Below are 16596 nucleotides of genomic sequence, written 5' to 3' on the forward strand. Positions count from 1 at the left end.
AGCCCCCCAGCCCCTGGGGGTCAGTTAGCAAATGAGCCTCTGGGGCCTGACCTCAGTCCCTGGCGCCACAGAGGCTGGGTACGCCAGCAAGGCACAGAGACGGCTGCCCGGAGAGGCCAACCGTGGGGGGCACATACCCTAAATCCAGCCTGGGCCCCGGGCTCTGCTTCTGCTTCCTTTAAGCACTCTGCTCCGTAGGCTAGCCAGGGACCCGGCCGTGCTCAGGCCCCTGTGGGTGACCATGGCTCTAGGGGGTGGGCTGGCAGACCTCCAGCGCCCAGGGAGAGGCGGCCGCAGGTGCAGCCACCCCCAGGGGCGTGCAGCCAACCCCCCGGGCCTGCCCTTCCTCGGGCAAGCCGCTCTCAGGCCTTATCTGACCGACCCAGATGGTCAGTCTGGCCGAAGCATTTTCTTGTCACCCAGGCTCCCCCACTGGCCCCCAACACCAGGATCTGTCTGATCCACTTAGATGTTTGCTCCTTCATCAGCCTGCGACGGCTTTTCCCATCAGAAGACTCATTCTAATTCGTCAATCTGAAACCCACCCCCAAGGCCCAGCAAAACACCAGGTCTAGTTGATCGGTGACTCATTTTCCAAATATGCTCAGGGATGATGGAAAACACAGGCAGACAAGCTCATCTCCCAGGACCAGCCAGTCCAGACAAGCTCATCTCCCAGGACCAGCCAGTCCAGCACGAGGTCCGCCCAGGCTGAACGGCTTCCCACACCCCGGGGCTGAGGTCCAGCCTGACTGATACCCATTCACCTCAGGTCCAGACAGTCGGACACATTTCTCCCACTCCCAGCCCAGCTCCCCCACCCGATTGATGGCCCCAGAGGGGCGGCTGTCTCGAGGCATCTACTTAGGACAATTGGATTTTCCTTTCTTTGAAGCCATTTGTAAGAGAAGGCTAATGGTGCCTACCTGGCCCCCTCCTTCCTGAGAGCCGCTGTCTGCCACCACCCATGCAGGGAAACAGGCCTCCTCCCCCGGCCTCGGGACTTTCACAAAATACTGAGTGGGTCAACGTGGCCCCAGGAAAGGTGTCCTGACCGGACACGATCTGAAGGCCCCTCAAGGAACAGCACCCTGCTACCCCCACCAGCCTCCAAAGAGGAAGCCGTGCCCTCTCCCCGCACAGCCCCTGGGTCCCCACCGCCCTCAGAATCAAACCTAAACTCCCCACCCAGCACCTGCCTTCACAGCCGTCCCGTGTCACCCGCCACTCAGCGCTGTCTGCCCCTTCTGCGCTGCTGTCACCCAGGCTTCACCCAGGGAGATACTCACCCATTCACCCTGACTCCCCGCTTCCCACACACCTACACACCCACCCGCAACCAGGGAGGTCTCCTCCCAGCACTGGGCTGGTACCCCCACTTCCAGCATCTTACGTCCCCCGCTGAGGTACCCTGCTCCCTCCCGAGCTCCCCGCTCTGTACCCCGTCCACCCTCACGCTGGCATGGCATCGCACGGATGACAGAAAGAAGCAGAAAAGGAGGCGGGGTACAGCCAGCAGAGTGGGAGGGGAGCACAGCAGGGCCGGCCTGCGAATGCCCACCCCCATCCCATCAGCCACAGTCACCCGGGGTGAGGAGGGGATGGCAGACCCCGCCTGCAGCAGGCTCCCCCGTGGGAGACACACAGCCGTGCTCAGCTGATGCAGCCCCTGGGGAGGCTCACGGAGGGCCAGGTGGAAGCACGCCAGCCAGCAGACGTGCCCAAGTCCCCGCAAGGACAGGCTCTGCCAAGAAGGGAGGCTTTGCTCTGGGGTGCTTCCCCAGCACCTTATACACGCCCTCGGGGATTAGATGTCGGCCATGGAAACATCTGGGCTCCAAGAGCCCGGTTCTGGCTTCGGGCAGTGACCTCTCACCTCTCCCACCGAGTTGGACAGCGCCTGGACGATCTTCTCGTGGGCCGTGGCCACCACGCTCTGCCCGTTGATCTCGATGATGCGGTGGCCCACGCGGACGCCGCCCCGCTCCGCGATGCCCCCGCGCATGAGGCTGCAGATCTAAGCGACACGGGGGCGGGGGGTGGTCGGGTCAGCACAGGGTCCCCGCCATGCTCGCCAGTCGCCTCCAGCCCCCAAAGACGCGGAGGAGAATTAATCACGCGCAGGATGAAGCTCCTACATGCCGTCTGCCGACTCACCAACTGGGAGGTTATGGTTTGGAATGTGTTTGAAAATGGCTGTGGGAGACCCGTCCCCCCTCCCCCGCCCCCCCCCTCGCTGGTTGGAATCTGCCCCCCCCACGCCAGTCACCCGGGGCCTCTGTTCCTGGGTCAGGGGTGTGGAGGCCGGGAGGTGTGCAGGTAAAGCTCTGCTCCTCTTTCCAGTGAAGACGGTCACCGCTCCCCCGTCACGGGGAGGTGGTGATTTCACCAGCCGACAAACGGAAAGAGATGATGCAGCCCTCATGTGTGTGAGATCCACTAAAGACTGGGTGTCAGAAGGTGGGGTCCATGCAGACAGCAGGGAGGGCGAGCAGCCCCAGGGCCCATGGAGAGCGGAGGGGGGGGCAGCTGCACCCGGGGGGTTCCCGGGGCCCTGTGGGAGCCATGGGAGGGGGGTGGGATGAAAGCACTGCAGCAAGAGAGGCTGGGGCGGGAGGGAGCAGGCAGGGCGCCAGGCCTCTCATCCACCCCCAGCCGAGGGCAGCCGGCAGCCGTCCCTGGGGCCGAGGCTGCCCGAGAACAACCACACCCGCACTGGAGGTCTCCCCTGTCCACCCCCGCCAGGAACCTCTACCCTGGGCCCCTTGCAGCAGTATCCCAGCCGTCCTGCCTGAAGGCTGCCCTGTACCAGACGTGTTTGAGGATGAGGAAGGCCGAGCCCAGAGTCTGGTGGGAGGAGAGGCCCAGGGTGGTGGGACCCTGTCCCCCAAGTGCCCCGGGGGACACCCCGCATCACCTGACAGCCTCGTTGTACCCACAGAGGCCTTGGTCTGTACGGTTTCCTCAACCCAAAAATGTCACCAGGAGCTTTTTAGGGCTTTCGAGGGGTCCTCGTATGATTCTGGTCAGCATCATACAAGGTCAAGGGTCGGCCTGCCCGCAGGAAGCGCAGGTGCAGGCAGGACGGCCAGCCCTCCCCCAGACTTGGTGTTCTTCCCTTCCTGCCGCGAGGCTCAACGCTGCGAGGCCTCCTCCACGCCCTGTGCTGAACGCCACCCCCTCCTGGGGCCCCTACCTGGGTCATAGCCCCTTCCCATCCCAGCCCTGGCCGGGCTGCTCCACTGGCTAGAGGCTGACTCTCCACCCCCAGACAGGCCCCCTCCACCCCAGCTGCCCGTGGTCTCTCTCGGCACTGGCCTGGCATCTTCTGAAGGCTGAGAGGCTGAAAGCCCACTGACCCCAGGCACCTGGGCCAGACCGGACTCAGGGTGGAGGAAGAGAAGCGGGCTGACCCCGCCACCCATTTTCCAGTAAGGGGAGCACCCATCCTGTGCTGTGAAGGCTATGCTGACCTGTCAGTATTAAGGATTAACTTTTATTCCCTCCACCCCCCAGCCAGATGATTTAAGGGCATTTTGTGCCCAGTGGAAGAAACTGGCTCTCCAAAGATCCAGGCTTCAGGAAGACCTGGCGGGTGTCAGGCAGGGTCCAGGTGCTCCTGACGGGAGGTAGGACACCCCGTAGCAGGCGCTGTTTCCCTAAGTCCCTAATGGTAGCGTCTTCCCTCGTGGTGGAGATTTGGGGACAGAAGGTAAAGAGGGGAAGGGGACAGGGAGAGGGAGAAAATAGTTTTGCGCCTTAAGAAGGGGTTGCCAGGACCACGGACTCAGACCCTGGCAGGGGACCTCTGCTGGAACCTGGGGGGCCAGGATGGCAGAGGAGGCAGGAGGGAAGCAGAAAGTGCTGAGGAGAGGGCCATGTGGGCACACGCCTGCACACACGCACACACAAACACACATGCACGTACACACGCGTGCGGGCGGCAGGCCTTCCTAAACGAGGCGTGCCCCCAGAACCCAGGGCCTTGGGCTGCTCTAATTTCTCAGGGTGCACCTCTCAGGAGGAACGCTGGTGTCTCCCAGCTGGGGACGTCCTGATCTCTTCCATGTTGTTGTGGGAACAGAGAGGAGGGGTCCATTTAGAAGGAGCGTTAACTGGCTCAGTTGGGGCCTGTCTGCAAATGAATGCCTTGTACTTTGGGCGTAATGAAGCTGAAAATGGAAAAAGCGCTTGTGCAGGACTAACTCAGGGGTCAGCAGACTCTTCCAGGGACGCGGGGAACTTATCTGCGGGGCCCACGGTGATCCGTGGGCTCTGCGGGCCCTGCAGTCCCAGTGGGAGGAAAGACGGTTGGCTGGCCACGACAGGGCCTTGTAGGCACCTCTGTGGCTTGGTTATTGACACCTGAGACCCTAGATGCAAACAGGACAGCCCCTGCACAGCTGACAGATGGCTCAGGTCCACGCGTGCGCTCGCCCACTGACCCCGACCGCGCACTCCAGCATCTGATACGGGCAGAGGGCAAGCTCCCCATGACAGCCGTGCAGGCCAACGCCTGCCCCGCCACTGCCCAGAGGGGAGCCTGGGGCAGGTCCCTTCAGCTACCTGTTCCTGCGTCCTCATCTGTGCATGGGGACAGGGGATGCCCTCCCTAACCAGACCAACGCACAGACACGGGCTCTAGAGGGAAGCCCCAGGTTTGCAGGAAGAGCTGGCCGGATGGTGGCCTTTCCCGGTTCCTAGAACTGACAGACAGATGGACTGACACCCCAGACAGATGCCCCAGCAGGCCTACAAGTCTTGCAGCAATGGAACTAGACAGACTGGAGAACCAGAAGTCCTGCACGCCCATGTTCACGGCAGCTCAGTTCACAGTAACCAAGAGGTAGAAGCAACCCAAGTGTCCATCAGTGGAGGAACGGACAACCAAAATGGGGCGTTTCCACACAATGGAACACGATTCAGCCTTAAAAAGGAAGGAAATCCTGCTACACATGCTACGACGTGGATGAACCTTGAGGACATTTTGCTGAGTGAAACAGGCCAGTCACAGATGGACAAAAACCGTATGATTCTACTCATATAAGGTACCTAAGTATGTCATATTCAACTTCACAGGGACAGGAAGTAGCACGCTGGTCACCAGGAGCTGGGGGAGCGGGAGGTGGGGAGTCAGTGTTCACGGGAACAGACTTTCAGTTTTGCTGATGGAAACAGTTCTCGAGATTGGTTCTACAACAATGTCAACATTCTTAACGCTGCTGAACTGCACGCTGGAAAATGGTTGAGATGGTAAATTTCACGTTAATTGTATTTTACCACAGTTGAAAAAAAAAATAAACCAGGAAAAGCAGATGTTCTAGGAGAGAGTCGGGGCCAAAAGAAAAGGGGGAGAGAGGGGCAGATTTCACAAGGTAATCCAACTTCTCAGCCACAGGGCCTCTTGTTTTAAAAAAAAGACAAGCTACACTGAGATCCTCGGGGACAGTGCTCAGGCTGACAGCCCCCAAACACATGCACCCAAGTGCGTGCGCGCACACACACACGCACACACACGTACAGGTGTGCGCACACTGACAGCCATGCAGAGGGCCCCTCCCCCTCACGTCTCACCTGACAGCACCCAGATGTACCTGACGCCCCAGCTCTGGGACATACTTCACCTAACTGCTCACCCCAGACATTTAAGCAGGCACCTGCCACAGGCAACGTTTCTGGAGGCATCAGGCAGAAAAAGGCAGCGGGTTTGCATTGGGGCTGACGAACACCACCTCCCGCCTGGCATTCCGCCACCTGCTCTCCAGCCACCACCTCCCGGGTGCTCTCGGGGCAGGGAAGCCCCCGGGAGCCACCACGGCCCCTGCCTCCTGGCCCCTAGCACGCGCATCCCCATTCACAGAGGCAGGATGCCAGCTGGTGGGTGGGTGGCGCTGGGGGCCACGCGGCTCCTCGTCCACAGCTGGCCCCAAGCGCACACACCGTGGGACTCGGACCCTGGACCAGCAGCAGAGGCACCGAGCAGTGGGCGGCACCAGGACCCCTGTGTGCACACCTGTGACCCGGGAAGGGTAGCCTGGCAACGCTGCCTTCAGAATCAGGGGGTAATATTTCCCCAGTTCCAGACCCCAGATCTGCTGTGACCCTGAACCCCACACCCCCAAACCTTCTGGAAAAGCCCCCCTGGCCTCAGCCTCCCAGCCACTCATACCAACCTGGGAACATCCCCGCACACCCCCGCCGCAGAGATCCCTCCTGTACCTCCCCAGGGATGCACCCCCGCCAGCCTCCCCTCCCCCATCTCTGAGAGGGAAGGCTCAGGGCCAGGCCACACTCAGGCCGCCCCACACCTGTCCTCTCCACTGCCTCCCCTTCCTCTCCCGCTCACTTCAATTCAGCCCCCACAAAACTCTAGGCAGAGACCCCTTCCTTGTGTCTCCTCCTCCCCCTTCCCCACCTCGGTCCCCACGGCCTCCCCAGCTGTGTGACCCAGGGCAAGTTACTAAACCTCTCTGTGCCCCAGCTTCCTGACCAGTCCCCATACTCCTTATTAGGCTGTAGTGAGGATTAAAATGAACTGGCTGGAGGGAAGTATTTGCAGGGGAAGGATTTTGCTTTTTGGTGGGGGGGGAGGGGCGTGCATCAGGCCCCAAGAACAGGCAAAGCCCTTGGCCCCCCCCAGGAGCCTGGCCTTGAGGGGAAAGCCGGCCCTGATGCATCATGCCGTCCCCCTGCAAGGCTCGCAGCAGGACAGGGGCTGCATCTTACAAAGACCGTGAACCAGGCCCACCTGGATGGCGAGCTCCCCGGGGCCAGGCAGGAGGGAGAGCCTGGGCCCCACAAGGCTGCCCAGCAGGGCAGGGGCAGCCCTCAGGGTCACACAAGCAGGGCCCATCTCAGGGGCTGCCGGTCACTGACAGTCCTCCCTACCACCCACCTGTCCCTACCCCAGGGAGGGAGGTCCTGCGGATGGCACCCAGGCAGGCCCTGCATGGTGGCTCAGGGTGTCAGGGGCAGGTCTAAGGCCCGCCCAGCTGCTCCCCGGGCCTGGGGTCCAGGCCCATCCACACGGTGCTCATAGCAGCTGCAGGCAGGGACCCCGGGCCATGTCCTGCACGGCCCCGGACACATGTTGTGTGCAGAGCAGCCGGGCAGGGTGGCGCTAGCTGGACCACCAACTGGCCAACTCCCGGGGCAGATGCCATGTTCCGGAAAGAAAGTCTGACGGGCTGCACACAGCCTGGCTGGGGCCCCGTGCTTGGGTATGGTGCCGAGGGGCCTTTCTTCTCTGCAGAGTTTGGGCCCAGTGGGCCCTCCTTGGAGGTCTCGGTGTACTTCATGGATTTTCTCAATCTGCTCAGAAAGCTTCAGTGACTTGCCCAGTGTCACACAGCTGGGAAGGTATGGCCAACGTCAGCTTCAGATGCACCCACACCCTTTCCTTCTTCGTCTTGGGCACCAGCTGGACCACCTTCCCGGCCAGCCCTGTGTTTGTGGGGCATGTGACTGAGCTCTGTCTGGCCAGATGGACGTAGACAGAAATGTCAAGAGCCACATCTACGCCCCCGTCTCCCCGCAGCTGCCAGTCAGACAAAGAGCGCCCTGGAGGAGGGGGAGCCTGGGCCCCTGAGCGACCCTGTGGCGCGAAGCCCCCGCCCACATTGGACTGTGACCCGAACGACAGATCAGCTCTCAGTCCACTGACATCCGGGGAACATCGGTTACAGCAGCAAGTGCGCCCTAACCCAGAGGGGACAGAGATGTCCTGTGACTCTCCCCGGCCCTGTGTAAACTCTCCACGCTCCTGCACCAGGTAGTGACGGGGGAAATTCTGTCTCATTTGTAGTCCTATTTCTAGAACGTTCTCCCGATGTGTCCCCTCTGTGACCATGGAGGGACACACATGTCTTCCCCCTCAACCTGACACCACCCCCATCCACCGCACAATCTCTTCCTTGGCTTTTTAGCACTCTGGGCTGGCTTAAGCAATCTGGAAATGACCGGCCTTCCCTCTTCTGTCCTCCATCTGTGGCCACATCCCTGCCCACTGGGACCTTTGCAGGAGAAACGACACAGGAAACAGAACTCACGCAGGTCGAAGAAGAGGTGGGAACTCTGGAGGGAAGAACTCCGGCCTGAGGAACAGGCACAGACTTTTGGCCAGACCAGCACTCATTCAAGCCCAGCATCACCTCCTCCTGGAGGCCCTCCTGCCTTTTCAGTGGCTGGGGCCCCACCTGACACAGCTCAGGAACCTCACACACGGCTCTGAATGGGTGAGTGAATGAGCGAGTGAATGAATGAACAAATAAATGAGTGGGTGGGTGTCCTGCACACAGTGACTCTGACACTGCCATTGTCTGCGGGTCCCAACTGCAGGGGTGGGAGGGCTCCTTTCTCCACTCCAGAGCAGGGGTCTGCAGAGAACAGCCACCACTGGGACGAGGGTGCCGAGGGCGGGGCTGGAGGGACCCATGCCATGACCACACGCTGGCCCGCCCGCCCTGCCTGGCCTGGCTGCTGGCAGCCGTGCCCACTGGCCGGGACCTGCCCCATCAGACAGCAGCGGTTCTGGAGGGACAGAGAGCTGCCCCCCAACCCCCTGCACCAGGCCCTCCACGTGCACGGTGGAGGCTGCCAAGGGCCGAGCGGACTCACGATGCCGTTCTGCACGCTGAAGCCCAGCTGGTACTTGAGGTCCGGCCGCTTGATGAGGACGGTGGTGACCGGCGGGCAGCTGACGATGTTGAGCTTCACCTGTGTCTGGTTCTTCAGACCCTGCAGAGCAGGAACGGGAGGCCCAGTGGGTCTCAGATGCCGCTGGGAGGACAACCTCAGGGACCTGGGAGGGTGAGCCAGTGGCAGGACAGGGCCCCGGGAGCTGGGGGACCGAGCCAGGCAGGCCCCTCTCAGCCCTGGTGTCCCTCTGTGCATGGATGCAGGCATCACCCTGACCGGATGCAGGGGTGCTGGGCATCCCAGGTGGCAGTGGGTGCCATGGCCCCTGTGCTCTGGTGTGCCCTTTGACCTGGGAAGAAAAAAGCTGCCCTGGGGGCAAGGCCAGGCTCCGAGCGCCCCTGTGCACAACCAAGAGGCCGGCACCAGGTCACCCTTGGCGGTGCCCAGGAGGGGCCCTGGCCATGCTGAGTGCAGGAGGACTTCCTGTTTGGGAAGATGGTGGGGCACCTTCCTCAAAAAAAGCATCCTCCAGTGATGGACTCTCATGCTGGGGGTGGGGCGAGGACATGGTGTGGCCGGCAGAGCAGAAATCTGTCAGCAGGAGGCTCTGGTGTCTGTGCTGAGACAGGCCAAGGAAGACCTCAGGCCCCAGAGGACAGTGGATGCCACGGCCACGGTCCTGGGGTTGGGTCGGGGGAGGGGAAGGGGCCCAGCGTGAATGTGGCTGCGGCAGCAGGGAGCTCCTCTTCTGTGCACGTGTGCATATGCACATGTGTGCGCGTGTGCGCACACACACACACACACACACACACACACACACACACACACACACACGGCCCCATCAGAGCCCAGGTCAGAAACTGCCCCAGGAGCTGCAGCCCTCAGAGCGAGGGTCCCAGCTGGCCAAGCCTCTGGCACCTCTGATGAAGGCCTCTTCTGTGCCTGTCTGTCTAGCTACACAGTACCCACTGGGTCCCCAGGTCCAGGAGCCCCCTCACAGGGCCTTCATCTCTGAGTGACAAGGGGGAACAGAGGCCCATCCTCCAGCCCCGAGACCACAGCAGGGCTGGAGGGAATGAGCCGCAGGACGGATGGCCCCCCGTAGGCTGAGCCACTGTCTGCACCCCTGAACAGAGCAAAGGCACCGCCGTGCTGAGGTCCCCTTGGATGGCTGCCCGACGCTTCAGCCCGGAGGGCTCTCACAGACAAGCAGGGGCCACCTGTTTGTGTCCCCTCAGCGTGACCCTCTCTAGGGAGGGTCTGCACCTCCTGAACCTGCAGACTAACGGGTCAGACGGTGAGAGCAGCCTCCCAGCTCAGATCCAGGCAGGGGAACCAACCTCCCTGTTTGCCCAGCAGGTGAGACTCTCAGCGAAAAGTCCCAGGCAAACTAAGACAAGCTGGTCACCCAACATCTACAGGTCCTCGGCCCTCACCTGGGGCAGCCCAGGTCCCTCTCTGATGTCAGGGCCGTGGTACAGTCTTGGGTTCAAAGTCACTGGGTGGGTCTCTCTGGGCTCAGCATTCTGGTGGGTCGGGGGGATTACAAAGCAGTGAGGATATAGCGAGGTGGGGCCCCGTGCCCACCTTGATGATGCCCTGGCAGGTGGCGAGCGGCAGCCCCACCAGGCTGGTGCCGTTAATGGACATGATCTGGTCGCCAATGCTCAGCTTCCCCGAGCGGGCAGCCGGACCTCCGTTCATCATGTTGGCCAGGATCACGGTGGGCAGGATGGAGCCCCAGCCCGACTCCACCACCACCACACCCAGGATCTCACCCTTGTGCTTCTCCAGCTGCAGCTGCAAGGAAATGGGTAGGGTAAGAGAGGCCCACCTGCGATGGGGGCTGGGGGCTGGGGGCTGGGCCTCTGCCCAGCACCCCGGAAGGACCAGCCCAACCCGGGCCAGGTGCCTGCCCTGCCCTCAGAATTGAGGCCACCTCCTCTCGGCCAGCCTGCTGTCTCCCTGGCCTCGTCCAGCTCTGGCTCCCAAGCCCTCCTGGGACCCACCCAACCATCCTGGGAACCAGGAGCACAGACCCCCTCCTCTAGCCCCAAGCTCGGCTCCAGTGTCCCAGCTCCCGCCCCCACCCTCCCAGACCCACGGAGGCTAGAGGGACGTGTTCTCAGAGCCCAGCCCGGCCCCTGCTCTTGTCTGGAAAAGTCCTTCTATTTTCTCTCTGCCTCACGGGTCACTCACAGAAAGCTGCCTGTCATTCATTCATTCAGCAACAAGCCAGGATCATTCACTCATTCCCAAGCAGTTAGGGTACAGGCCACCCCCAGGGATTTGCTCTTCTTCTCAGGAGAACTTTCTAGAGACCCCTGAGCAAACCCACTGGAACCTGCCAAGGCTTCACCACGGGCGGCTTCCCAGCACCGTGGGCAGAGCCCCACATTCCCCGTTTTCAAGATGCCTCTCGCACGCTTTCCAGAAACACCTCGGGGGGCTGAGCCTCCATCTAATAGCAGCATTAAAAGGCACAATATCGAGGTCATTTTAAGACTGACCGTCAGCAGGTTCTTCCCTACAACAGCACCGCATTTCCCAGACAAGTGCTCGCTGCGAAGGCAGGGCCCACACACCAGGAAGGCTCGACCCCGCCCGGCCTGCCTGCTGTGCCCCCCGCCCCGGGCACCCACCTCTTTGCAGTTCTCCGAGTTGGAGAAGTGGATGAGGTCGTCGTTGTACATCTCCTGGGTGTTGATGATGTCGCTGTACTCCTTCTGGCTCAGGTCCTCGGGGTTGATGCCGTTGGCCCGCAGGAACTCCTGGTAGGCCACGCTGAAGGCCTGGCCGATGGACTGGGCAATGAGCTGAGCCTGTGGGGAGGGGCGCCCAATGGAGACGGGCAGGCGCACGGGCCCCGAGGGGGGGCCACGGCACAGCCTGCACGGGGGCCCCTGCCTGGTCTCCGAGGACCCGCAGAGAGACCGTGGCCCGGGTCTCTGTCTGGGGAGCCCTTCTGCTGCTGGGGCCCTGCCTGCCCCACCCGAGCTCCCTGACATCCCAGACATCCGAAGACAAAGCACAGTTTCCAATAACGTCTGGGGAAATTATGAATTATTTGCTAATGATCATAGTTTCGTTGCTTTCACGGGCGACTGTACTGTATTTTCTTTTCACCCATCTTTTTTTTTTTAACAAGTGTGTTTTATTTATTTAAATATTTATTAATTGTTATTAAATTAATTTTATGAAATTTAAATTATTTAAAATTAAATTAATATTTATTAAATAAATATCTTTATTTGGCCCATGCCCCGTGCAGTGGAAGCATGGACCCCTAACCACTGGACCGCCAGGGCAGTCCCCCACCCATCCTATTCCAAACACAGACTGGGGGGTGCATCCTCTGGGGAACGTCACAGAGACTGTCAGTCACCCACCCAGTATTTACTTCTCTGGAGCAACAGGACCCAGTCCAGCCGCTGGGGGGTGGTGCGGGCAGGATGTGTGCCCAGCTGCTCTCATGGGGCGTGTGGATGTGTCAGGCTGAGGCCAACGAGAAGCATGCGACCTTGAGGACGCCAGCACAGGGCAAATCATGGAGCAAATCACTTCTTTCTACTTCAACAGGACCACTTCTATGGACTGGACTGAATCTGATACTGCAGAGGCCTGGACTCTGAACAGTCACTGCCAAAGCTTACATGCCACCTGCTGGTGTGCAGATAAAGGACCACGGGAGGTGAGGGCTAAGGACCCAGTTCCTGGGCCACGTCAAGCACCCTGGCAGCCAGGCAGCCAGGGGAGAGCAGTGGAGACCCTCAGCAATCCTCGGGTCAACAAGGCCTGAAAACATGTGGAATTGAGGGGTTTGGCCTGAATCCCACTCTTGCTCTACACGCTGCATGATTCTCGGGCTGCAAATGAATAAGCCTTTGTGAAAAAAGCGGGCTGGGCTGGATAACAGAGGGAGAGCTCGGAGCCCTTCGATTCTAGACCAGACGGCCCTCCCAAATTGGGCCCCGAACGGTCTGCAGGAGGGAAGCCCGGGTCCACTAGGCAGGACCAAGGCCTGCCTGCCCCCAGGAGCAGCGTCCTGGCAGTTTGGCGGTTCTGCTCAGAGGGAGAGCCAGCCACAGGCACGGAGCCCCAGCACCACCAGGTGGCGCCACTGGCCCAGACGTGTATTGGAGACGGTGGAGGGAGCCCTGCGGTGGCAGATCCTGGAGGGCGCCTGGCCCGAGGCTCAGGCCAAGCTGAGGATCCAACGGGGCCTCCAGGAGGAGGCTGGTCCCAGGATGGAGGGTGGAGGGCCGAGGGCCACCCGGAGGCCTGGAGTTGCCCTGCCCCCCTGGGGTCTCAGGTTTGCTGACACCAGCTGCCCCCAGGCCTCTGGGTCCATCTTCCTCTGACTGGGGTCCCCTGGCTGGGAAGGGGGTGTGAGAGCATCACTTCGTTCCCTCCGCCTACTGCCCCCGGTCGGCGCCCATCACCTGGGGGAGCCCCTGGAAGGGCAAGGTGGTCCGCGCCTGGGCTCCATGGGGCGCAGTCCGGGAACCTCGGCGTCTTCCCACTAGCGGCTGGCTGCAGTCTCCCATCCCCCGTCTGCCCTGCATCCTGGCATCCCTGCCACCTGAGCTGGGGCCAGTCCTGAGGGATCGCCCCTGCCCCCAGGTCACAGCCAAGGCTGTGAGCCCAGAAAGGTAGGGAGCATCACGGGGGCCTCCCCGAGGGGCTGGCATCGGAGGCTGGCACTCAGAGGGGGCCTCCTGCAGGTGGGCGAATAGCAGGGGAGGCTGCCCTGCCCCCCCAGCCCTTTCACTTCTTTGGCTCACCTGCACTGCCCTCCACTTCACAGAAGGGAAATGGAAACTCTGAGAGGGCCACCAGGGTCCATAGGGCCACCTTCCATTTTCTCCAGGTGTCCCCCTCTGTTCTCACTGGACCCTTGGATCCTTCACTCACCCCAGCAGCAGTCGGACCCTGATGGGGCCACAATCAGGGTCCGACTCTCAGGATGGCTGCTCCATCCCCTCACGCCCCTCCCAGCCCATCCTTCCCATGTGCCTTCAAGGACCACCTGGAGCCCCGCCCCCACCTTTGCTCTCAGCCTTCTCTCCCACGGAATAGAGAAACCCAGGCCACAGCAGCACCCAGGGCACGGTGGGCACCTCGGAGCCCCTTCCTGCTCCCCGAGCCAGCAGACTGTTCACTCCCTGCCACTTGGCCTGCTTCTTGCCTCACCTGCCCATCACCACAGCCCTTCTCCAGGGCCCATCACATGCCCCCAGGCCGGGTCTCTGAGACCCCTCGAGCCATGAGCCAAACAAAAATTCCCATGCAGGTGTCCACAGACATCTGTATAATGGTGAAAGGAACACGTGTGTGCACTAGTGAGTCTGTATGTAAATTTCCTCTCCTATAAATGTGTCATTGCTTCAAAGCACTTGTAGGTGACTTCAATTTCTCAGCAAAAAGGTCACCGCCTCCACCCACCCTGCATTCGAACATGAAAACACTGGGACCCCTTCCCCACTGCTCCGGGTCCCTGACACACCCTCAAGTCCCTTGGTAACCGAGAATGCCCTTTCCAAGCATCCATGGAGGAGAGAGAATTTTTAAAAATCCTGCTCTGGCAACAGCCCCAAGAACAGCTCAGCTGCTGCCTCCTGGGTGATTCTGAATCAGATCTGCCCTGAGACCCCGCTCACCTCCTGCCCTGCAGCTCCCTTCCCCGGTCCCTTTCTCCCTCTTCCAGGCTCAGAAAGATGCTCTCATCCCATCCAAGGAAGGAGTCAAAGGGCTTATGGTCTCTTAGCGAGTCTGCGGTATTTTAAACGTCAGAATTACAGTTGACCCGTGAACAAAATGGGGGTTAGGGGCTGTGACCCTCTGTACAGTCTATAAAAAATCTGTGTCTAACTTACAGTCAGCCCTCCGTACCCGCAATTCCTCCGTGTCCGCGGTTCATGATCGCGGAGTCAACCAAGGCCGATGGTGTAGCGCTGTAGCATCTACTACTGACAAAGGTCCATGGGTAAGTGGGCCCTCGAAGTTCAAACCCATGTTGTCCAAGGGTGCACTGGATTTTCCAACTTCTTATGGCCTGAAATGGCCATGAGCAAAAGCAGAGGCGCTTCCCCATTTGCAACCCTGGAGTGTGGGGCGTGCATCTCAACAGAAAAGTTAGTCAAGGGCTACTTTATTTGGGGAGAACAAGGTTTTGTTAAAGGACCTTGTCAAAGAGCTCCTCGCCATATTTAACTACGGTTCCATTTACAAACAGCTCCTGAAAAACTTATTTCAGGAAGCGAAAGAGAGCTGTGTTCATGGTCTTTGCAAACTCGGAGTGTTAGAAAAATCACCACTTCCACTGGAAGCGTCCATGATGGGGCACAGGATCCCCATCCTATTCGTGCTTTCCTGGGACCACGGAGCCCATGGGGCCTGGGCCGTCGGGAGGGGAACATCACGCCCGAGCATTTACTTACATCCTCGGACTCAAACACGTGGCAGATCATCTTATACTGCTTCTTCCCCTCCTGGGCCCCGGGGGTGGTCTCGATGCAGTCCTGGGAGGCTGAGCGCGGCATGCGGCGCCTGGCCATCAGCACAACGATGTTCCCAATGTCCGCGATGTAGGAGATGGTGCGAAGGGCGTGGTCCATCATGGTCTCCTGCCGGGAGAGGCATGAGAGGGCCTGCGTTACAGGGAACAAGCCCTAAAAAACACCCAACTTTGGGGGCTCTCAGCCTCAGCACTCCTAACATTTGGGGCTGGACCATTCCATACTGTGAGGGTGTCCCGGGCACTGTAGGACGTTTAGCAGAATCCCTGGCCCCCACCCACTAGACGCCAGTGGCATCTCCTCCGTCCCAAGTGTGACGACCACAAAGATCTCCAGGTGTGGCCAGATCTGCCCTGAGGGACAGTGTCTCCTGGGTAGAGAGCCACTGCCCCAGTGAACAGAGCATTTTAGGGCGGTGATTCCCAGACAAGGTGATGTGCCTTCACCTTAGCCCTGCAGCTTCCAAAATGATGCTCGTGGGGGCATGATGCTGGGTGGGGCTCCCAGTCCTGTGGGGGAGGGGCAGCAGCTGAGGCCCATCCCCACCTGATCGGAGGTCGTCTGTGGCTCTGGAGAAGGTGCCTCTCCCTGCAAGGCGGGCGCCTGGCCCAGACTTCCTGCCAAGCAGGGGAGGAAGGCTCCAGAGCCAGTTTTTCCCAGGGATGAGTTCGTCCCAGGAGCTCAAGCAGCATGGGCCTGGGCGGGGGGTCCCAAGGAAGCCCGCCTGACTCTGATGGATGGGTCTCCGCAGCCTTTCAATCCCCCCGGGGCCCTGGTGGGCCCATCACTCTCAACGGCTTTTGTCATCTGGCAGAAATCTCTACCAAGCATCATTCCCGGGACCCCTACCTAACAAGGCTCCACACAGAGGCTCTGAGAAACTAATCAGCTGGTCTTTCATGCCTTTGTCCTCTTTCCAGAAAAGAAAATGGGGCATTTCTGCAACCTCTGCAGCCCCTGTCTTTCTCACAGAAGCCACTTCTGCACACTTGCCTTCCTGGACCTGCTGTGTTTTCTGGCCAGCTCGGGGTGGGGGTGGGGGGTGGTTTATAACCACAAGAACCCCCTTCCAGGAGGGGCCGCTGGAAAGGGAACAGTGAAGGTGGCTTTTTGGCATCTCTTGATTTCCAGCCACTTTCAGAAACACCTGACTCAACCCCCAGGTGTCAGAAATGAGCTGCTCCCCGTCTCCGAGCGCCTGTCAGTGGCAGAGCCTGCTTCCTCCCAGACAAGGCCGCCCGCCACGTGGCCTCGTCCCCGTCCTGCCCCAACCAGCCACTCGAGTTCCCACAGTCTCTGCATCTGTTCCTGCCTCCCAGCTTCTCTGCTAACATTTCTTATTTTATAGTCACACCAATTTCCTACCACCACGCTTCCAGTTCATCCTCAGCGACCTCGGAGCAAACTCTCAAACGATCCACGGTGCCCACGAGTGGCCAGG

The 16596-nt window shown here is 60.4% G+C and overlaps 1 protein-coding gene across 2 annotated transcripts in view; it reads right to left on the reverse strand.

The window, feature by feature from the left end:
- APBA2 (amyloid beta precursor protein binding family A member 2) overlaps positions 1 to 16596 on the reverse strand; it is a 264544-nt gene that overhangs the window by 2085 nt on the left and 245863 nt on the right. For both annotated transcript variants that reach the window (XM_024129695.1, XM_007128812.3), the window contains 2 exons: positions 8617 to 8736; positions 1877 to 2017 (listed from right to left, as the gene is read on the reverse strand). In XM_024129695.1, coding sequence (XP_023985463.1) covers positions 1877 to 2017; positions 8617 to 8736 — 261 coding nt within the window. The remainder of the gene's footprint in view (positions 1 to 1876; positions 2018 to 8616; positions 8737 to 16596) is intronic.

This window comes from Physeter macrocephalus, chromosome 11 (assembly GCF_002837175.3).
Source record: "Physeter macrocephalus isolate SW-GA chromosome 11, ASM283717v5, whole genome shotgun sequence".
Taxonomy (NCBI): domain Eukaryota; kingdom Metazoa; phylum Chordata; class Mammalia; order Artiodactyla; family Physeteridae; genus Physeter; species Physeter macrocephalus.